Source organism: Ictidomys tridecemlineatus, chromosome 5 (assembly GCF_052094955.1).
Source record: "Ictidomys tridecemlineatus isolate mIctTri1 chromosome 5, mIctTri1.hap1, whole genome shotgun sequence".
Taxonomy (NCBI): domain Eukaryota; kingdom Metazoa; phylum Chordata; class Mammalia; order Rodentia; family Sciuridae; genus Ictidomys; species Ictidomys tridecemlineatus.
In genome coordinates this window covers 79,302,941-79,318,105 of record NC_135481.1, presented here as the reverse complement: position 1 = coordinate 79,318,105, position 15,165 = coordinate 79,302,941, and the positions used below count along the sequence as shown (strand labels likewise).

The 15,165-nt window shown below is 32.1% G+C and overlaps 1 protein-coding gene across 7 annotated transcripts in view; it reads right to left on the bottom strand.

Annotated features, from left to right (window-relative positions):
• The window catches only part of Ralgapa1 (Ral GTPase activating protein catalytic subunit alpha 1), a 217,398-nt gene that overhangs the window by 1,610 nt on the left and 200,623 nt on the right, over positions 1–15,165 (bottom strand). For 5 of the 7 annotated variants that reach the window (XM_021724700.3, XM_078050215.1, XM_078050216.1 and 2 more), the window contains one exon: positions 8,801–8,925. In XM_021724700.3, the coding sequence (XP_021580375.2) occupies positions 8,801–8,925 (125 nt within the window). Of the gene's footprint in view, positions 1–1,114; positions 1,180–8,196; positions 8,228–8,800; positions 8,926–15,165 lie in introns of all 7 variants that reach the window. The other 2 variants (XM_021724701.3, XM_021724703.3) reach the window with 2 other exon arrangements.

The following is a 15,165-nucleotide window of genomic DNA, read 5'->3' as shown; positions in this document are numbered from 1 at the left end:
AGGAATTCAAAGCACCAGTGGCATGCAAGGAAGGGCACAAGAAGCAGGTGAGAAAGACCAATTCTACTTCTAGGGTTCAGGGAATAACAACAAGAAAAACAAAACAAAAACAAAAAGCTGGGTGGTGGGTGGGCAGACACTTCACTACTCAAACTAGAGGAAAATAGCACTGAACAATTGTAACAGTTAAGTTCCAAAGAGGACTTGGCACCTATGAGACCATCATACATGCTAAGGTGTTTAAGTAGGGTTTTAAAAGGAGCAAGACAGATTCCAGGGGGAGGGAAGAGGATAAGAATTCTCATCTGAAAGTCGGTTAAAGAGACAAACTAGCCTCAAAAACATCTTAATTTAGAAGAAATAAGTAATGCTTTTGTTTCACTAACTTGAACTTTTGCAGTTATACTAATATTCAGTAATAGCATATAGATAGCCAGTGGAATTAGTAGATGTAAAATTTTAAAACAAAACAAATTCAAATAAGAGAACTCTGTAAATTACAAAGCAATTCTTCACCTTTGTTTTTTTTTTATGTCTTTGAATTATGATTCTCCAACATACAGCAATGCCACAGACCCTTGCATGTTGTAGGCAAATTTCATCAAATATTTTCCCAACAAATAAGACATTAAACCACCACACAGATTGCAGGCTTAAACTTAATACTTCTTACTATGTGGGGAGACTTTTGGCATATTTGTTAGCCAATGAGACATCCCACTGATACTTCGAACTTGGAAAAAATGCTAGTACTTCCATATAATGAAACATTTGTACTTAAATTGAAGTTATAAATATTTATAAGAAAAAAACAAAAATGTTCAATAAGGAGTGAATATTCTATTGAGATATCTTAAATAATTAAGAATGCATCTCTGCAGACTTCAAAATACAAGAAGGAAATACATTTTTGTTCAAATTTACTCCTCCTGAAGATCTGAATTGACCCATAGTTGACCCATATTGGAAAATTTAGAGAAGAATATGAATTCATGGCCCAGTTAGGGAAGCACTGCAGATGGACAGCAGAAGGAAGGTGAAGAGCAGTATCTCATGCTTTTCTGGTAGTGCATATTATTTCCAGCCATCATGAGAGGCCTTCCCTGGCTGTTACCTTGAGATGGCCAATGTTTTCTAGCGGAGGTTTTGGGAGGAAGAGAACTATCACTGCATTTCTTTCTTTGTTGTGAATGAAGAAATGGAGTAGCAAGCAGAAGCAAGAAAACAAAAGAGAAGATAGATAACAGATATGAGAGACATGGTGCAGAATTTTACAGGTGTTAACTGAGGGGTGGAGAAGAGAGAGTAATCAGTTCTTTTTATGAAATATAATTGGGCATGCAATGAGTGAGGGTGATGATGTTTCACAATGGTCAGCATTTTGTAAATTCCAGTGTTATACTTACCAACTAACAAAACAAGTTCAAATAGGAAAAAAAGAAAAAAGGGAAAAAAGTCTATGAGAGTTTTTACAAATGTGTATATTTAAAAATGTTCATTATACTAGTGGACGTTATCCTAACCACTCAGTCATAAAATATCTAGAGATGTACTGTCTAATATGGTACCTATAGCCACATTAAATTTAAATGCAATTAAAATTAAATAAAATTTCAGTTCCTAGATGTACTAGCCACATTCCAAGTGTTCACAGTCACCTTTGGTTAGTTGCTACCATACTAGAGAGATACAAAACAGTTCCATCATCACAGAAAGTTTTACTGGAGAATACTACTTTGTCAAACTTTATTTTCCTCACTCAATTCTTCAAAAAACAAAAAACAAACAAACAAAAAACCAAAAAACAAAAACCACACAGAGCTCCATGCAAATTTACTCCATAGCTGTTTTATCCATTTCTATTACAAATTTTTCTTCTTAACTATTCCCATTCCTAAAATCTTTTTCTTTCACTACTTTTAATAATAATATAAATAAAGCTAATCTTCAGCTGCCTGTGTGCATATCCCAGCTTTATCACTTAAAAAAATGTTGTTTTTTTTTTCCTTCAAAAACAGCAAATCCTTCATGTCTCCCTTATTGCCTCCAAAATGAAATCCCTCTTTGGTCAACTGAGTGTCAAATAAGGATTTCTGGCACATGTGGTATATAGTTATCTATACCTACTCATATTTTAGCAAATGATAATTGTGGTATATACTGGATACACCCAAACTCTATATAATTTACGATAGGTAGACCTCAATTTTAGAAGTAAAGAATATAGTGATACCTGCATTTTATTTCACATCCTATTCTGCCTAACTGTTGATTTATACTGAGTCATAAAGAATGCTGATTTATATAATTACTTATTAATATATCTTCAAGGACGTTTTAAAGTATCTATGGGCTCCTAAGTGCATAATGTATCTGTTATTAACACTCTTACAGTGCTCATAGAGACTGTGCCTATGTCTTTTTTTTTTTTTGGTGCTGCCAGGGACTGAACCTGGGGCCTTGTGTATGCGAGGCAAGCCCTCTACCAACTGAGCTATATCCCCAGCCCTGAATCTATGTCTTGATAGTATAATAAACTGGTTCATATACTATACATTGATTATAATAAACTATTATAAATAACATCATGAATATAACTTTGGGGATTTATATATTATAAAGGGAACTCAATGGATAGTTATTTATTATCATTTTATTTATACTGTTTAGTAGTTCTAAACTGGTCATGTTTGTCATCAAAGTTATTGGGAAAATAGAGCCTTTTAAAATACTGTAACTTTGAAAGTAGCTTGAATTAACACTGAACTAAAAAACAATATGAATGTGTTAGAAAGAACATGGGCATGGATTAGATTAAATACCAAGTTTGTCACTTTACTAGTTGTTTAATCATGAGCAAACTGACTTCAGACATTTTGTTATTTGTAAAATGGAGAAAATAATAGTTATTTTACAAAGTTGTGGGAATTAATGACTATATATGCAAAGATACTGGCATGTAGTATGTACACTGTAAATGTAGCTATTTGATAAAGCTATTAAATAAAGAGCAGACTGAAAAAAAACAGATGAGGATTACAAAGGATCAGAAACTAGAAACAGTTTTGAAAAAAATAATTACTTATGAAATATAATTGTTCAAATGTGGAGAACACAACATACCCTTCCTTAAGGTAATACCCTTCGTTTAGGGAAATCAAAGAATTTATCCTCTCTTATGCTGATAATCCTATGAAATACAACCTTATGTTAAAGGTCAGATTACCCAAATAACCTTACTGCTTTAATATTGTTAAAGGAGTTGATAAGTGCTTAAGAGTAGCATGAATATAGCACTGAATGTCAAGAGGGAAACATAACACATCATTTAAAATAAAATAGTGAAGAAATACAGGCAAACAAGTATTTTCATTTTAAGATATTTAAGAACTACTATTGCTCAGACTTAAAACCAGGTTAAACTTGTAACAGTTTACTTCCTTCTTACAAATGAGAAAACTGGGTGTAGGAGAGATTAATTTGAGTTTGTGTGGATAATAAATGGCAGGATAATGATTTAAATCCAGATCAGTCTGATTTCAAAGCCCATATTTTTTTAGCTGGAAACCTTAAAAATTATTTAAGATGGGCCGGGGATGTGGCTCAAGCAGTAGAGCACTCGCCTGGCATGCGCAGAGCGCTGGGTTCGATCCTCAACACCACATAAAAATAAAGATATTGTGTCCACCTAAAACTAAAAAATAAATATTAAAAAAATATTTAAGATTTTTCAATGGCTAGGAAAAGTAGAGCCCTCAAAATAAAAATTTCCAATAATTTCTAATTTGTAATTATGACAAAATTTTGGGCCATCTCTCTCTCACCTGTACCAACAGCAAGAAGAGGATGAAAATAGGATTGTATAACTGTAATAATTAGGATCATGTACTCTGAGATCAGATATATCTAGATTGGAATCCTGGCTTCCTTGAGTCCTAGATGCTCCTGGATAAGCTTTTATTTAGGAAAACTTCATTGAACTACTCTGAAGATTGAGAGAATGCAGCTTATGTGAGGTGATGTACATTTTGTAATCCCAGCACTCAGAGGGTTAAGGCAGGAAGATGATGAGTTTGAGGCCAGGTTGGGCTACTTAGTGAGACCCTGTTTCAAAATAAAATTTATAAAAAGTGCTGGGGGGTGTATGTAGCTCAGTGATAGAATACTTGCTTAACATGCATGAGAACCTGTTTTGAAAACTCAGTATTGCAAAAACAACAAGAACAAGAGCATATGTAGTTTTAGTTTCAGCAGAGTGTCTGGCACTCAGTAAACCACTCAATTATTATGTTATTATTTTCATAACAAAAATCCCACATCCAAGTGAGTGTTCTTTGTGGAAACTGAACCTAGTAATTATTGTTACAAAAGGTTAACAGATATTATTTAAGATTAGTATTATTTGCCTCTTAGTCAAAAACATATAAGACAAATTTTTAAGTTCAAAGTACTGAAGAGGATAGGACGTATTTGGCTGCTTATAATTTCATACCTTATGTCATATATTGAAGGAAACTGACTTTTCTATTGGCATTTGCAAATAATATTTAGGATGTTTATATAATATCTTTGAAGGGCTAAAATCTTTTCTTTCAATCTTGTAATTCCAGGGACTTGGGAGGCTGAGGCAAGAGAATCTCAAGTTTGAGGCCAGACTCAGCAATTTAGCAAGGCCCTAAGCTAACAGCAAGACCCTAACTCAAAATGAAAATAAAAGGGCTAGGGCTGTAGTTCAGTGGTAGAGCACTCCTAGGTTCAATTCCCATTACCAAATACAAAAAGAAACAAAAGTAGCAAACTCCCACCACCCAACTTTCTTTCAGATCTTTTCAAAGCCTGGGAAGAGGAGAAATTTAAAGTTAGTTTTAAAGAAGATCACCAAGCTTAAAAAAAATAATTGCCTAAAGCAATGGCTAAAATTTAATGATCTGTCCTACTCAAAAGATTCAGAAAGACAGGTTAGAATTAATGGTTATCAGATCTATCTATATACAGCGATACAAATTTTGTGAGACTGAGGTTACAATAAAGGTAGACTAGATGCTACTCTGAGTCTTCATAGTCACTCTAGATTATCTCTTACTTTGATGGCATATAAGTTATCTTATTAATTTCATAATCTTATTAATTTCATAAGACTTCTTTGATTGCAAATTGATGTTTGTAAGGTAATTATAAAAAACGGTCTGTATATTTGGATATGCATGTACATATATATTCATGTTTCTGTGTGTATGTATATATGTGAGTACTTCCAAAATTTCTAGCATAATCTGCTGAAAAATAACCCAAAGGAAGAAATCTCCTGGCTCAATTAGAATATTTACTGTATACTTTTGTATCCTATTTTTGTTGGCATTTTTGAATTTTTTTATTATAACAATAGAAAGATGATTTGAAAGGTAACATATATTAGAGGAAAATGTGAACATTTTTGAATTACCACTGTAATTTAGCTAAGAAGAGTGATTTCATTTTGAAGTTCACAGTTGGAAGAGAAATGTTATAAATACAAAACAAGTTTAAAAAAGAAGGTCGCTATAAAACTTTTGATATTTTCCACATACGTGCCTGACAGAGATAAAGGGATTTTTTCCTGTAATTTTTTTTTAAATAAAAGACAAGAAAAATCTAATAATATTTTAATGTAGTTATGGAAGATCAACAAAGTGTGACATCACAATATTTCCCTCAATGACCTTAGGGATAAAAATAATTTCCCCTAAGTATTAGTCTACTGACACAGACAGTACACTTAGAGAAAATAAAGTTACAACTTATGGGTTGATTATGGTAACCCAAATCTTTCATATCTCTTTAATACTGGAAGTTATTTATTTAAAAAATATTTTAGGGCTGGGATTGTGGCTCAGCAGTAGAGTGCTCGCCTAGCACGGGCACAACCCAAGTTCGATTCTCAGCACCACATAAAAATAAAGGCATTGTGTTGTGTCCATCTACAAAAAAGACTTATTCTCTCTCTCTCTCTCTTTAAAATTTTTTTTTGAATTTAAATGTCACCACAGTTGGTATATTACTGTTAAGAGGAAATAAGTTTTACATCATATTGAACCAAATAAATGTAAAAAATTATTTGTTTTTTAAAATTTTTTGGAGTTAGGGATTGAATCTAGGGCTTCAAACATGCTAAACATACATGTATATACCACTGAGCTATACTGTAAGTCCCCCAAAATAATATTTTTCTATACTATTTCACTGAGTAGAAATGTTATGAAATATGAACATATGATTATAATCATCACTGTGCATTTCTTCAAAATGTAATTTCAAATTACTGCATTAGTATTTGATTAGTATTGTATATTTTGGCAGTATTATTTCATATACATAGGCTATGCATAGGATATCTAAAGTTGATTCTGAACTGTAATTATGAATCCTTTTCCTCATGTGGCAAATTTTACTATGTTGAAAAAATGAACCAAATGAACTTCAAATTTTGTCATTTTTGCAAACAAGAAGTCATTTCCACATTGCTATTGCTATTCTGTGGTTCTTTCATATCTTCTCTCCCACTCTGAGTTAAAACTTTAAAGAGAGCTTAATATGTGTGAGGTGGAATATGAAGGAAAATTGAAATAAATGGGAGAAAAAATTATTATTCAGATACTGTTTTTGCTACTAGAGGAATACATATATTTTATTTATTGTATTGAACTGAAAAACCATGCTAATAAAAAATTTGTCATGATTATTAAAGTTTGCAAAAAGCACATAAAAATGTATTCAGTAATACTGTCATAAGTTGTTTACAGGCAAAAATACCCTTTCACAAATTAGAGTCCACATTTTATTGTTTCCTAAAGGCAAAGACAATTAAAAAAAAAACTAACTGAAAAAAACTATAGCCACAATATTAGGTTGATGTTCAAATTCACATTTTTATTACTACTTAGATAATTGGGTCTTAAGTAAATTAAGAATACTAATACATTAAAAATGAAGCCAACAGCCTTGACTTGGCTGCTATAGCATTCTTTGATGAGCATTTCAGAAAGTGAGAATATGACTTCCTATATTGCATACCTAGCTAAAAGTGTAAGATACTATGCAAAATATGAAAACACCAGCAAGATGACATATATGAAAGATTATAGCTGGGAAACAATAACATTAAAACTGAACCGACCTTATAAATATAAGGGGAAAAAATTAGTCCAAATGTGACCTGATTTTCAGTATTTCTCAGTTGTGAGGTTTATGGCTTGACTATGAGATACACAAAAGTGTTACTCATATCAATTTTAACACAGTCTGGTAATTCATCAGATATTCTTTATTATTAAACAATCACAATGCCAACCAAGTATACTTAAGTTTTCATTTTTGCTGTTCATTAGTCTACTTTTAGTATCTTTTACCTTCTTTCTAAATGCCAAACTGTAATTTTAGATAGTGTCAATCCATTAAAGCAAATCTTATAATTTATTTATTTTCAAGATTCAACCCAGTTTAATGTGATTTTCTCTTTGCTATGTTTTTTATATTAACTGAAATAGATTTAAGATTTTTGGTAAAATTATTTTTCTAATGGCAAATTAATGATGACAGGAATGGAAGCTTTAATTCCATTAACTAAACCTCAATTGAAAATTATAGTAATTTATTTTTCAAATAGATTAGGTTAAAGAAAGAGTGCTGCCTTTTAAACTTATAAAGAAAACATAGTTAACATAAAGAGAACTTTAACTTCATATCATATTCTCCTTTCTTGCATCCCATTACAAAAGTCAGTTTCTATTTCAGGTGCCTAGTACAGTGCAAGGCACACAGAGAGTAACCAAGAAGACTTAAGATATCCAATAACAATGCAACACATTACAAATACAAAGACACACCACCTTTAGTTCAATAGTACTATTTTTTTTCATGCTGAAAAACAAACAAACAAACAAAATAAAAAGCATCAGTATAACAAGGTGTAACTAATTTCAGCCATGGGGTTCTATTATTAGTTATTTTAATCCCCAAACCATGTTAGTGTTTCATGCAGACCTGGGTTAGTTAGTATAATTCTGGAAAAAATTTAGTGACAATTTCTGAAGTGTTTAGTATGAACCAAAGTATTGTTAAGTTTGTTTACTGTCTGAGTTACAAGCTTAGAGCTTGCTAATTTTGAAAAAAGAAAATGGGAGAAGAACAGAGGGTGTTTTGGTTGACACTTTATCTTACCTTCAGATAAACAGAACTGATATTTAATGATCTAAAGAGGGAAAATAAAATAAATGAAACAATCATAAGGAGTGCAAGATATTACAGAATAGGAAGGCCATGAGTCATTTATTTTCTTACTGATTTCTTCAAAATTAGTTAATTATATTAATGCAGTACCCTCTGAACAATCCTAAAATATAACAATTTGTCATATTAGATACTTCTAAATCTAGACCAGTTTAGCTTTATTTGTAAAATTAGAGATGACGAGGCAATATTCTTGGCCATAAAATTTGATCCTCTAAAGTTGAGAGTACATGCTTAACTTGTGTTTCTTTTGCAGATAGTTCAGTAATGATCCCATGAGATTCAAGGGTCACGGACTATTATTAACTCAGATAAAATGTGGTGCATGTACTTGTATGAAGATTGTTGACTTCTGGAGGAACTGCAGTTAGATAAAGCGAAACAAATCAAATTTACAGGCCAAATTTGAATAGTGATAAAAAAATGTGTATATTTCAATGATTAGAATTTTATTCAAGCAAGTTTTTAGAACAAAAGGGTATTGCATTTCAAGTTCCGGTGACAATAAGTAACTAATACTTGCTTTTAATCTTACCGGCATCAGATGGTAAATGATGGTAGGGAGCTGGAGAAAAAACTTGTGCTGCAAAATCTTCAAATGTTGTTGGTTCTAAATGGTGCTGGACAATTGTTTGCAGATATCGTGCTCTCTCCTCATAGCTGATTTCCTTCTGTTAAGGATGAACTTAAATGCAGCTTACACGGGAAAGGAACAGCTCTCATCAAAAAAGACCAATATGATTGTTAAACTTCACTGCTTCTTAGTAAATTAGTCACTGATTATTCTTGCATATGATTAAAAATATGCCATTTTAAAGCATAAAATGTACTTCTTAAGTTTACTCCTCATGATACCACTAAATGACAGCTTAACAGGGAGACATTTATTAGAAAATAATTATAATACCAACATACTCGAAGAGCGAATAGTTTACTTGAGAAAGGATTCAATTACTCTCAGGTCAGTCTAGGCTCCTTTTGCTAATCAGCTTCCATCGGCAGATGTACTCTCAAAAGCCATGCAATAAATATTATAATGCTGCCTTTAAGATACTTTGTCCAAAATCCTATATTTTTCATCGGAAAAGACTTAATGTAAAAATTCCTGCATATCTTCTTCATTTTCTAAAATCACTGCATTTTCTCAACAATTGTTCTCATTTTAAATGGAAGACTTCTGTTGCTATAATCCTGGAATAACTCCATGCGGTTAAGATAAATACATAGCTGAATCTGTGTGTCAGTAAAAAATACCTAGTCAATTATAACACTGAAACAAGCAGGAATATTTGCAAAGAGTCCACAGGACTCCTAAATACTGTCTAACAAAGCATCTACAGGGCACTGACACTGACAGAAAAATACTGTACTTCTCTTTCACCACATTTTCTTCTCTGATATTATTGACAAGCAACCAGTACCTTGAAGTGTTGTTGCTTTTGAACAACCCACTCCAGGCTTCCTGTTTCAGCAGGTCTGATTGTGCTGTTAGCACAGAAAGGGCGAGAAAAAGAGAGAATATTTCTGTTGTTCACGAAAGCAACTATGGAAATGGCTGTCAAAATGTAGAGCAGCAGGCAGCAACATACAATTATCAGGAAAAACTCACATGCTGACTTCATGTCGTATAGTTCTTGAACTGAGAAATCAGTTAACCTTTCTTCTACAACTTTTAAAAGTTTTCCTGCTGTACTCAGTGTGCTATGTTGACATTTAAATAAGGATAATAAAAAATGTACACAAGACATTTAAATAATAATAAAGATTTGCCTATTGATTCTTCTTTTTTTACTGATTTTTTTTCTAAAACCAACTTTAATATTTCTTCCTTAAAATTCCTTATTCTTCAATTATAGTTCCACAATTCTAGAAATTGTAGACTAAGTCTATACACAGACCAAGGAAATTAATTTGAGACGAAGCAATTTAAAGTGATAATTCAATGGGAGATACCACAGCCAGTTAGTTTGTAAAAGTTCATTAAGGTAAAAAGACTAGGAGTTAAAGACTATAGTATAATTATTATGCATTTGACTTTGATTATGATATCTTTTGTCCCTTAAATGGCTTTGTATTCTCTTGCATTACTATTTATTTTATGCATCCCATACTGAAATAACCTGAATTCCAATTCCTTACAATCTATTATTTTCAATTATATACACTGGGGTTGAACTTCAGAAGAATCTTACTTCTGAAATGGGTAGCGATTAGATGTTATATTAAAATGATTGATGATAAGGATTTTGTGGAATAACAACAGATATTTTTTAGTCCAATTTAACAGGGAAAAGTAACACAGCACACTTTTAAAGGGAGTATATGGTTATAAACGGGAGAGGATGAAACTGATGGTTCAATCTAAATAATACTACATATCTCACAACTTGTTGGAAAGTACTTTTTTCATTGGGGGAGATTCACAGCTGCCGAATTTTCTGCAGTTAATAGAGTCCTTTGATTCACAGCAGTGCCCCTTGTACAAAAAATACTGGCCTTTGTGTATTACCAGAAACTAATTTTCTATTTGGCTGAAAAGGGAAAAATGGGGTTATTGCTTCTCCCTCCTACAGAGCTTTTCATTATGCCTGATGCACTCAACTTCTAAGCTCTTCTGAGAAAAAAAAATAACTGAAGAGGCAAGAGGTAGAAAAATGAGCTTGTTAGCACATTAGAAGTGAAGTATCTTGGTGGGCCCTAGAAATTCCCAGTGGTGTGTTAACTTATCACTCTATGCATGCTGGCACTGATAGTCTCCCAATTGATCACTCTCTTTTCGCACCAAAGGTGCTGCCAGGAAGCAAAGGCTGAAGGCCCACAGGAGAACAGTCTGCTATCAAAACAAGCTGTTTTTAAAAGTCTGCTTGAATGGGTAAAACGCTTCATGAAAAGTAGGGTGGAGACACCTACCTGCTTTGAAAATGCTCTACTTTCAGAGGGCCTATAAATGAAATATTTTACTTTATCTTATTATATTTAGAGTTTATACAAAAAATTAGGCAGAAAGAAAGCAAATGTTAATATTTCTAAAACAAGATATTTCTAATGTAAATTTATCAGAGGAAAAAAATTATTATCTAAATAAAACACATTTTGAAAAGTAATTCTACTTTGCTATACAAAAGGAGGTTTATAAAACAGAAGAAACTAACACACAGGGCACAAAACTAAATTATTCTGATATAACATTTTCATTTTATATGAAAACACAATTTTAATAAAATTACAATAAATCTTTGATAGGGAATACAATGTTTTCTAAAATGATTTTTTTTGAGTCTAGGTGGCAGAATGAAAGAAAATAACCATTAGTAGTTAATTTTAAATAGGAAACGACAGTAGTCATCACACAGGCTAACATCTAAAGTTACCTGTGAAAACACTGTTAGCTTGATAAATATAGTTTAAGATAACTCACCTTCTAAAAGCTAAATTTTTTCAGTTTTGATGTAGACAAATAATATCAAAACAGATCAACCCAATCTATAGTACATTTGCCTTTGCCCTTTTTACTTCAGAAAACATATATTAAAGACATATAATAAACTTAAACCATAGTCCTGGATCCACAACAAGGGACTTTTGTGATTGTAATGATTATAAACTTCCTAACAGTGCTGTTAACATCTGAAATTAAAGCAGAATCTAAAGCAGTTAATCCCTGTATCTCCTTATAATAAGTTGGGCACTTCTTTCTTACAAAAGGCAGCTCTCTAGGCAAGAGTTATTAGTACCTGTAAGTTGAGTGGCATACACAAACTCGATGGCTAGCAACAAGAGGACAGTTCTGGCTATATTCTTACTGTAAGTGTTGCAAATAGCATTAAAATAAAAAAAAAAAATTGAAATGGGCAAGATAAAAAGGTGAAGGTAAACTAACAAAAATCCATATTGTTTTATTAAAATCCATAACGTTATATTAAAATGATTGATGATAAAGATTTAAACAAAAGTTTAAAGTACAGATCTAAGTTGAATTGAGAGGGTTTTGTTGTAGATTTAAAACAACTCAAGCCAAAGTTAGCTAAAAATACATTTGATAAGGAGACTCTTAGCTGGTAGGAATCTTTAATATGGAACTAGCCAATCAAAAGAAATAACACACAGGTGCTGCAATCATAGCAATATAATTATCCACTAATCCTCCTTCCTTCTTTCTACAAAAGCAGAAAAGGAAAGGAATATTACTGTTCTAAAAATAATAAAGGGAACCAAACATTCTCTTTAACAAAGAAATAGTTTAAATTTAATCTGCATTTCAGTAATAGTAACATCATTACACATTTAAGTAATTACTTTTAATTTTAAACTTCAAGACCAGCTGTTATAAAACAGGGGTTCAATTTCAGCTTGGACCTGGAAAAATAGGTATATGAATTCTCTTAAAAATAGTTTATCTGTATGTTAATGAGAATATTACCACCTGCTCCTATTTACTTTATTGGGGTATAAAAGTATATAAATACAGGGTAAACTAAAAGTGCCCCTACATCTGAGGTCAAAATAGTTTATTTTGATGTTTGGCTCATGTCTTTATAAACAGCAAGTGCTATTTCTTGGAGGACAACTTTTCAAGTTGGTTTAAGAAATGTTCCTATATTCATATGCAAGAACTCTTTGATAATATTTGTAATATTTATTTGTAATATGTAAATAGGGACTTTTGATTTATTTTGATGTAAGGAAATTGATTTCTCATGGTAAAAAACAATATGAAGAAAAGATGTCAAAGGTTAAGTAATATCAAGTATTTAACTTTTATTATTATATATATAGGGAGAATAAAGGTAGATTTATATATATATATATATGTATATATATATATATATATATTTTTTTTTTTTTTAAAGATAATGTCTGGCTAAGTCGCCCATGCTGGCCTTGAGCTTGCTTGCAATCTTTCTGTCTCAGCCTCCAGAGTCACTGGAATTACAGCCATGTGCTGCTGTGCCTGGTTAGATTTGCTTTTAAAGAAGCAACAACCCAACCCAGCCAGGTGTGGGGGCACATGCCCATAATCCAAAGGGCTTGGGAGGCTGAGACAGAAGGATCACCGAGCACAATGAGACCCTGTCTCTAAAATACAATACAAAATAGGACTGGGGATATGGCTCAGTGGTTGAGTGCCATCGAATTCAATCCCACTAGAAGTAACAACCCTCATTCTCTACAAATTTCTTGCTTTTACTGTTAAAAATGGGAACACTTTTCAGTTTTTTGAAAAACTGGCAGACCCCAGTGGGTTGTACATATAGCTCAAATTATTATCACATTATTATTAATTTATGACTAGCTTAAAAGAAATGGAAATTTTTATGTGTGTATATACATACATATTACACAAAAGAATAAATATAAAATATAATTTTCACAAAGAGAAATTATGAAAGTTAACAGCTGTAGGCAAATAACAAAGATCTATATTATCACTTAATTATTTTCCTCTTAAGTTCATGTTTAATGTTTTATTTCCTAACCCAGCAAAAGCACTGGCTCACTTTTAAACAAAGGCCAGTATGCAGTGTTTATTCCTGTACTCAATGGTATACAGTCTCAGGGATTAAAGGTCCACTCTGAATTTACTAAATTAGTGAACATTTACCTTAGAATTGCATATTTCAGTGCCTTCTTCGAAGTTTTAATACTTAGGAATTTCATCTCCCTCTCTATGTAGAAGATTCCAAGAATAATAGCCATAGGAAAAGAGACAATTCCAAAAGTAAAAACTGCTTAGAAATTTTGTCTATTGACTTAAAAAAAATTGGAGAGGACTACTTAAACTGGATAGTCAACTGTTCAATATTCACAAAATTTCTAAGTTATGTTTGTGTTAGGTACTGAAGATATAAAGATCAAAATACATGATTTAGTCTCCCCAAGTCTAACCACAAAATAGACAAAATTTGCCAAACAGAATTACTGGATAATTAGTCTCTAAATTACAATAGTGACACTAAGAGACCACTGAAATTTGCCCCCCAAATTTAGGAATAGAAACGTTTCTTTTGCACTGGGAATTGAACCTAGGGGTGCTTAACCAGTAAGCCACATTCCCAGCCCTTTTTATTTTGAGACAGAGCCTTGTCAAGTTGCTGAGGCTGGCTTTGAAATTGCGAACTTCCTGCTTCATCCTCCCAAGCTGCTGTGTTACAGGCATGTGCCACACTCCTGGCTGGAAACTATTTCTTAATCCCTTTGTCCTATTGTCCCAGATGAAGAACACCTTTATGAATGTAAATTGAGAAGTAAATGTACCAATTATGGTAACTTTGAAATAATTGTTTTTAGTGGTCTTTTGAGAAAACAGGTGAATGATTAGAGTTCCATGTTTCCTATTATATAAAAATACATAAAATATATATGCTGTAGATTATGATTTCCAACCTATTTTAATGCACCTTTATCAATTTAGTTAAAATATTAGTAGAATTAAAATAGTAGAATTGAAAACCTGGGACTCAGTGGGTTAAGAAAGTGTAGTTTACTAGGAGAACCAGCAAAGAGGCTCTTTAGTGCTGGGGCTAGGAAAACTCCAGAGCCAATTTCAAGCTATCTTCTTTAAAAAAAAAAATTTTTTTTTTTTTTTAGTTGTAGCTGGACACAAATACTTTTATTTTATTTTTATGTGGTGCTGAGGATTGAACCCAGGGCCTTGAACCTGCTAAGCGAGTGCTCTAACACTAGGACACAACCTCAACCCCTCAAGCTATCTTATTTTTGAGTTTGGTTTCACCTTACCCTTTGATCTTGTTGACCCTTTTATAACTAATAATAAAAAAGAAAATAAAATACAAGGAGTAAATATGTAATGTATACTATTAATTACTTCTTTAGACATATTATAATAATTGGCTAAAGACAAAAATCCATAAATGTCAAAAGTAATTAAAACTCATTATA